General features: G+C 39.7%; 1 protein-coding gene across 1 annotated transcript in view; it reads left to right on the top strand.

Moving 5' to 3' along the window:
- CD44 (CD44 molecule (Indian blood group)) overlaps window positions 1-7,453 on the top strand; it is a 99,108-nt gene extending 91,655 nt beyond the window's left edge. Inside the window, exons 18-19 of the mRNA XM_034769691.1 lie at window positions 980-1,058; window positions 5,347-7,453. Of these exons, the coding sequence (XP_034625582.1) occupies window positions 980-1,058; window positions 5,347-5,563 (296 nt within the window). The 3' untranslated portion in view covers window positions 5,564-7,453. The remainder of the gene's footprint in view (window positions 1-979; window positions 1,059-5,346) is intronic.
- The last annotated feature ends 833 nt before the right edge of the window (window positions 7,454-8,286 follow it).

Here is an 8,286-nt window from a genome sequence, read left to right as displayed (position 1 = left end):
CCCCCCCTCCCCTGTCCCCTGACAGCCCCCAGAACCTCCACCCCTGACTGCCCCCCGCCACCCCATCCAACCCCCCCCCATTCTTGACTGCCCCCCCGGAACCCCTCCCCCATTCAACTCTTGTTCCCTGCCATCTGACCTTCCCAACCCCTATCCACACCCCCGCCCCCTGACCACCACCCCAAACTCCCCTGCCCTCTATCCAACCCCCCCATTCCCTGCCCCCTTACCGTGCTGCCTGGAGCACCAGTGGCTGGCGGTGCTACGGCTGTGCCGCCCGGCTGGAGCCAGCCACGCCACCACACAGCACAGAGCACCAGGTCAGGCTGGGCTCTGCAGCTGTGCTGCCCCAGGAGCTCGCAGAGAGCATTGCGCTGGCGGCGTGGCAAGCTGAGGCTGTGGAGGAGGGGGAACAGCAGGGGAGGGGCCGGGGGCTAACCTCCTGGGCCAGGAGCTCAGGGGCCAGGCAGCAGGCCATAGTTTGCCCACCTCTGCTTTAAAGGTTTAGGAACTCTTTAAATGGCAAAATGAAGAAAAGTGTAGACCTTCCACTTTGCTGTTAAGTCACCTCTGTTTGCATATTGTTTCAGATATCTCAAAAACAGGCCTCTCTGTCCCACTGAAGAAGTAAATGACTAATTCAAATCCTTTCCCCTGCTGTAGGCCCAATCACTGTCTCACAGTACAGAGTTTCCAGATGTTAACATTCAGCGACAGTTTTGTTTAATTTGACATTCACATAATTAAATGTATTTCTCATTCACATGCTCAGTGTAACTATCAGTAATGTCTTAGCACAGTTTTACTTACACTCTTGTGTTAGTACCATATTATATTTACATTCTTGCATATTAGAAAAACCCCCGACAGTAACGGGAGAGGTGTATTGTAAACGAATGCAAAAGTGTCCACATTCCTGCTATTGTGTCAAATTGCAAATTAGAATAGGAGCTAAATTATTTCCCAATTCCACCCACAGAATGGCTGATCATAGTGGCTTCTCTTCTGGCACTGACATTGATTCTGGCAGTCTGCATTGCTGTCAACAGCCGGAGCAGGTAAGGAAGCCCATTTCTAGCTTTGGTTAGAGGAGGTCATTGTTGGAGAACGTGCTGCCTTGCTGTCTTTATTGTTGAGAGATCTATGAAGCTTCTGGTAGCTTTGGGAAAGCACAGAGAAGAGTTTCTGCCACAATGGCAATCTCTGTGAACAGCACACCTCTTCTTTTGTGATAAACAGTAGTTATCAGACATTACTGAGATTTGAGGCTCCGGTCCTGTGCTGAGCGCTGTGCAGTGAACCCTTGCACTTATGTGGAGCCCTATTGAAATCAGTGGGTGAATGGGTCATTATTGTTGTTCGTTTTCACAGTGACAAAAACTGAACTTATGCATGGCAGAGTAAGGAATAATTTCTCTCTGTGTTTTACATACTAATGGCCTGATCCTGCTTCCTCTGAGGTCAATGAAAGTTAATAATATGCTAGATGGATGTGAACAGAAGCATGTACAGTAAATAACAAGGTGGTCCCCAGGTTAACTAAATATAAGTCCACTGTGTGTGTTGCATAGGCCACAAGAGTACAATTACTCTGTGTGATAAGCCATTTACACCCCATCCAGAGGACTGTAGAGACAGGATTCACCTGCTCCCACTAGCTAAAGAAGGATCACAGCTGCCAATCCTGATAGCAGGAGTTTGCAGTGAGCCTAGCTGGATCAGCTGCAGAGAATCAATTCCCCAGCCCCTCCAGTAGACTTTAAAAGGGTTCTGCTGGGGGGAATTTGAAGCTGGTGCTGATAACTGTTGGAATGGTTCTTTAGTTAGAAGGCTGGAATTGAGAGAAGAATTGAATTGGGAGGGGGAGAAGGAGGTCCTTTGGAGCTTGGCTGACATGAGCCACAGTTTTGACCTTTGCTTTAGGATTGGTTGAGGGAAACCCTGTAGTAAGCAAAGGGTCTAATAATTTAGCAGAAATCTTTTAAGTATTCAGAATATTCCTTGGCAGTGTCAAGTTCACTACTTTTCTTCCTTGTTCTCTTAGATTATGTCCTTTCTACAGCACCATCCATATGAGGCTCTCAAAATGCAAACATTAGTGAAAATAGCCTCACAACACCACTGTGAGATAGATAAATGCTATTTGCCCCCATTTTACAGATGCACAGAAAACGAGGCACAGAAAGGTGACCTGACTTAACCGAGTTTAACCAGGAAGTCTGTGGAAACCAGGTCTCCCTACCAAAGTCCTAAACACAAGACTGTCTTTCTTCTCTTTTTAGTAGCTGTTCTGAGGTTTACTATTATTTGTTGCCACTTTTATTTTAAACTTGAATTTTCCATCAGTGCAAATATTCTCATATGCTTTTGTCATGGTACACAATGAACTACATTAATTCCTGGTTTCCACTGACCCTCCTCAAAAGCAGTGATTCCCTCACCTCTGGGGCCAGCATGCCCAAGAAAGTGAGTGATGCTTAAAAGGGAGGAGACTTAGCCAGGTTGGCCACTGAAATGTGATCTCCACTAGCAGGATACCATAGTGGAAATTAAAGCTGGAGGGAGGGAACCCTTGAGTTAGATCCTCTCGCAAACTAAAGCAGGCTTATGTGAGGCAGGGAAGTGCAAATTGGGTGAACTCAGACTGTGATTTGAGGGCCAGGTCCTCAGCTGGTGTAAAATGATATAGTTCTGTTCAAGTCAACAGAGGTGGTGCTGATTTACACCAGCTGAGGTTATGGCCCTATGACTATATCACATTAAGTGTGCTCCTTTGATAGTCTAGAGAAATTGCTACTCTAAACTATCAGTCACACAAGGTAAAACACACAAGAATTTACAACCTCCATCTTGTTAGTTAATCTAGGAATTATAGTGTGAATGTTATGTTTATTGATTTGCGTCACTCTGCTATGTCTACAAAGCTGAGACTGCCTTCTTCTCCTCCCTCTGTTTCCCTCCACCCCACAAATCACCATAGAAACAGACAGGTCCAGCCATGATCAAATACAGATTGTTTCATTTCTGGACAGATTCTATCTGGAAGCTATAAATTATTAACTACTTTTTAAAATTAAAAACATATTTTTACTTTGAAATTCAGGGAGTTAAATGATACATACAGCATAATGCTAGGTGTGTATACACACACACAACACACCCGCTAATTTGTACTGACTGGGAGGCAAATTTTGTGAAGTAGGAAGGAGGGGTCTGCTCCGACACCCATTGAAGTGAAGGGGAATCTTTCCATTGACTTTAAGGGACACTGGATCAGGCCTTAAGTTAATAAATTCAGGGTTTTTTTTAAAAAATCATAGGTAACTTTTTGCTCATTTATTTGACAAGTGTAAATTAGTGTTAATTACTTACAGTAATTTATACTACCTAATAAGTATACTGTAGAATATTTTCTAAAAATTATAAGTCTTAGAAATATGAAAATAGTAATTTATGATCTCACAATAGCAACTTTGTTGTGAGATATTTGCTGAAAAGCAGGATGGAGTAAACTGAGGGTTTTGTGAGAGAGTTGTTAGAGAGTTAGAAAGTAGAATTTGGAAGGCTTTCACACATATATTTTTAAATGACCAGCTAAGTTATGATGTGTTTCCAGTACTTAATTGAACTTTAACCAACCAATCACATTTAGTTTCATTCTCCTTCTCACACAGGCTGATCAGGAAGTATATATTTTAATGCTTCAGAATCCAATTTTCACAAGAAATCTTTGACTTGCCTAAAACACCGAAATGTTCAATGAATTGCTCAAGAGACTGAGCCTCTCTAGTTGGGAGGTTTATGTGCCACAGAATGTCTTAGAAATTCCAACCAAAGAAGTAGATCATTTTGGTGAATAGGGGATAGCTTGATCTTATCATTTAAATTTTCCCTTTTTCACAATTCCTATGTGGGTTATATTTTGAAATAGTGTGACCCAAAGCCCAGCATGACTTGTGGAGCCCCAACAAAATGAATGAATATTTTATGTAAAGAATCCGCCTTCAGTCTGAATAGCCTCTCCACAATATTCATGGATTGTGGAGGGTCCTTCTGTCCACAATCCAGGATGAAATGCTGCACATTTCAGATATCATTTTGGAAAGAAATAATGCTCTGCCTCACATCCCATGGAATCCCATTACTGTATAGTATTTTCTCCATTGGTGTTGTGTGGGAGTAATTCAGGGCTGAATTTGCTCACATGTGTTGCATAATGTAAACATAGTGAATTGAGACGAGACGGATCTGCTCTCAGTCACATTGGCTAAAACAGCTGTCGTATGTCTGTCTGGCAAAAAATATATATACTTGATTCAAACGAAAGATGGAGAAATAATTTAACTGCCAAATTAGTAGTTCAAATGGAATTCACTTAGCCAAAGCAGGAAGCATTTTAAAACACGTTTGCATAAACATTGTAGTTGTTTTCAAAGAATAGTGCTGCGTGTTTAATTAATTATATTTAACTGTGCAACAGAACCAGAAAGCCAGTTTAACCACTCCATGAGATATCGCTGAATGGTATAAAACCAGCACAGCTAGCTTCTATGCCACTCCTCCTACAGCATAACACAGGGTGTGTTAGGGGGAAGCAGTGGCTGTTCCCACCCCCTTTTTTCCAGAGTGCTGATGCAGTATAATGCATGTCAGCTGACATATCAACCTTTTGGGGCCATAGTCAGCAGGTATAGTTTGTAGCTGAACTAAGGCTGCTCAGAACTACATGAGGGATTGGTCAGCATAGAACCAGTCCCAGGATCAGAAAGCCTCAAATGACTTATTTGTGATCTCATCCTTAGCTGCATCCAGGACGCAGCTGAGAATCTGAAGCATAATATCTAAGACCAATCTTTATTTTCCATCCTCAATATAGCCTTTAACAAGCCAAACTGTTGATGATAGCATTGTGACCCCTTCCATTACTGTCAGCATGGTTCTAGTCCTGACACACTAAAAAGAGAACAGAAGAGAAAAGTGACCCTCTGGGATAACTGGAGATAGGTTGGAACCCTGGATCCAAATATTACCAGTTCCAAATGTTGAACCTTTGGATCTAGTTCTAAAAATAACTGAACAAATATATGAAGGATGGGATTTTCAAAAGAACTGTGTTCCCACTTAAGTCGATGAGAGCAGAAAAAGGGCAGTGACAGATACTTTTGGATATCCCACCTGAAAAACTTAATATATCCACTAAAGACAAAAGCTTTATGTATTATATTTTAGCTTTTCTCCATTGACAGACTCAAGTTTTATTTCCTTTGCCCCTTTTCTAGAAAATCTGTTCTGTATGTTGTGCTTCCCAGTTCCATAATCTCAATTTGTGTTGCTTATTTTTACTAGATGTGGGCAGAAGAAAAAGCTAGTGATTAACAATGGCAAAGGGTCAGTGTCCGACAAGAAGATGGGTGGACTGAATGGAGAAGCCAGCAAATCTCAAGAAATGGTGCACTTGGTAAATAAACAACAGCCAGATAATCGAACAGGACCATGTGATGAATTCCTGACCACAGATGAAACGAAAAATCAACAAGAGGCTAACATGAAGACTGGGTTGTAATAGTGTCTCGATCGAGAGTTGGGGAAATCAAAATCACATGGAACTGGGCCTGGAACTCACAGATGCAATGTGCTACTGACGTCTTTTGAGCATAATTAAGCATACATTTTATTCTTTTTAATATTTTTTAAAATCAGGTCCAAATTTAAAAAATTGACATTGCTTTCTGATATAAGCGCCTGAGACTTGCATAAATTTGGCAGTTCCCATTTCCTATCTGGAAGACACTTATATGTAAGGAGGGATGTTAGTTGAAATCATATTTTCTCCAGTTGCAGCACCTTCACTAAGTGGAAATTCAGAAATATCTAGTCACTCCATCTCAAAGGCATTTATGATACTAAATTTACATGGTATGAGCATAAGTGAGGAATAAACATCTAGAGAAAAATAGAGTTAAAGAAAAAAGGACTTCTGTAGAGTTTGTATTACACCAGAGTTTTTTAAAATCACCTTTCAGCCCTGTGGAGTTTGTTAGGTGCATTCAGGATCTACTGGTATAGGCAAACTGACATTTTAGAATGATTACAGCTAGGGGCTACAATGAGAGAACCCCAAAAGGACAAAACTATTTAGCTCTATTTTTTAAATGCCCATGCATATATAATGTCAATCATTTTTATTGGGGTGAGTGGGAAAAGACATGAAAACTTGAGCTGATAAATAATAATCTTCTATTCTTTATTATCTTAACAATCTGTGCAGTTATCCTTCAGTTTCAAAGCTGTCTGTTGCTGTCCCCCACCCCATCAATCATATTTTGAGTATGTTCCCTAGTGAACCTTGTTAGTTAAGTTGACAAATAAATGCAGTGACCACAACTCAAACACATATTTCAAAATCTAGCAATAGGAAATGATCAAATAAGATGGCAATATTTTGTTTCTTGCAGAATAGGGCTTTATCTATCCCTGCTCTCAGATTTATCAAAAGATGTTGAGCTTAGCACAACCTGTTTTTCCCCATAATTGTTGCATGTTACACTATCTTGCTGATATTTTAACAGTCAAATTAAAATTATGTGATGTTCTCTTTTGGATTCTACTTCATCCATCTTTTTGTTTAAACTCTGCTTATTAAAAATGCCAAGAGAAATATTGTTCACTTGTTGAAACAAGAAGTTGGAAAACTGCATAAAGATCAAAGAAAATGAAAGAAAACTATTCCAACAACATAAAATAGCTGCAGCTGCATTGCCACATGATTCCCTCCCCTTTACATTTATGTAAAGTATTTGTGTAAACTAAGATGGCATCCAGTATCGTACACTGAATTGATTGAATATATTATCAGCAAGAAATCGAATTACCAGCAATAGTCTAGCCAACTTCACTTTAAGGAAAAATCTAAGTAAAAACAATTCATTATGTAATTATAATCAATGAGGACCCTATGCACCATGGGATGGGAACTGTTAAATATTTAGTCAGTTAAGCAAAATAGTCCCATTCACTGACCATGGATCCTTAATGAACTGAGAAGAGCCCACTAAAGTCATTTATTTTAATTTCCTTTTTAAAGAAACTTCAGCAGTTAAAATTTCAGCTAGAATTGTCTAATATTGTGCTTTATTCATACCACTATGCATGAAATTGGTGAGGTTTCTCAATGTAGATCTTTAGCAGCTCTCCATAAGTGTTTGTTTAATGACATACTGTAACTTGGTAACATTTCTCAGGCAGATTGCCATGGGTGAAATTCACCCTTGTGCAAGAGGGCCAGCAAAGCATGACTTAATTTGACTGCTTAAGTGGCATATGTGCTGGCCCACTGAACAGGGATGTTTCATATGTAGAAAGTCACACATTCGTGGGCTGTATATGATCATACGCTTTGAAGTCAATGGAGTTATACCCGTTTACATCATCAGTAAATATGGTCCAATGTCAACATTCTCATCCCGTCATGAACATACATAACTCAATTATGCTGTGGGATATTTGTTTCCTTCAGACATTTTTCATTCCTGAAGTAGTTTTTGACAGTGTTTTCCATCAGCCATTGTAAATCAGAATGGTCTCTTGAAGGATGCATTTAAATAGGCACTGTGCATAAAATTTTATCAAAGCAGAGGGTCAGAACAAGGCCTATTCACCTCTTGAATCCTAGCTGAACATAGGGTCTCTGCAAAGACCTCTTTAAATACAGGCTTTGGCATTTTACACATTCGAATTCACATTCGAATATACCTATTTAGATTTAATGGGGAAATCTGCCATCTCCTTCCCAGATTACTCAATTTCAGTATCTTGTATGGCAAGGACATCATGACTTGACTTCTTTGGAGGTTTGTTTTTTTATTGTTTTGATAAGGTGGCATGCAATCTCTCCCACAGAAGCAGTGCCATTATTTTATATATGCAAAAGTGATTCATATTAGATGTCATGTGCCACATGTATAATTACTTTGCATTATAGTTTCAAAACTAGATTGTCATTTCATGCGTATAACAATTGTTTGTACTGAGGTGGGGTTTTTATTGTTTGGGGACTTTTTTTGTTAATTACAGAGCACCCTTGATATATTTGTATATTTATTAACAGATTAATTAGAAAGAAGAAAGAATCCTCTCTAAATTTTAACCAGAAACATGGAAAAAAAGTAAATTGAGCTTCCAAAAATAAATTTGATTCTAAATTAAGGGAAAAGATAAGACTGGCATTATTATTAGCTAGGGTTTTTCTTTTGTTTTGCTTTGTACCAGTGAGCCACAGGTCTATTT

This window comes from Trachemys scripta, chromosome 4, assembly GCF_013100865.1.
Source record: "Trachemys scripta elegans isolate TJP31775 chromosome 4, CAS_Tse_1.0, whole genome shotgun sequence".
NCBI lineage: Eukaryota > Metazoa > Chordata > Testudines > Emydidae > Trachemys > Trachemys scripta.
The sequence above is the reverse complement of the archived record's forward strand: the minus strand, read 5'-3'. Positions and strand labels throughout refer to the sequence as shown.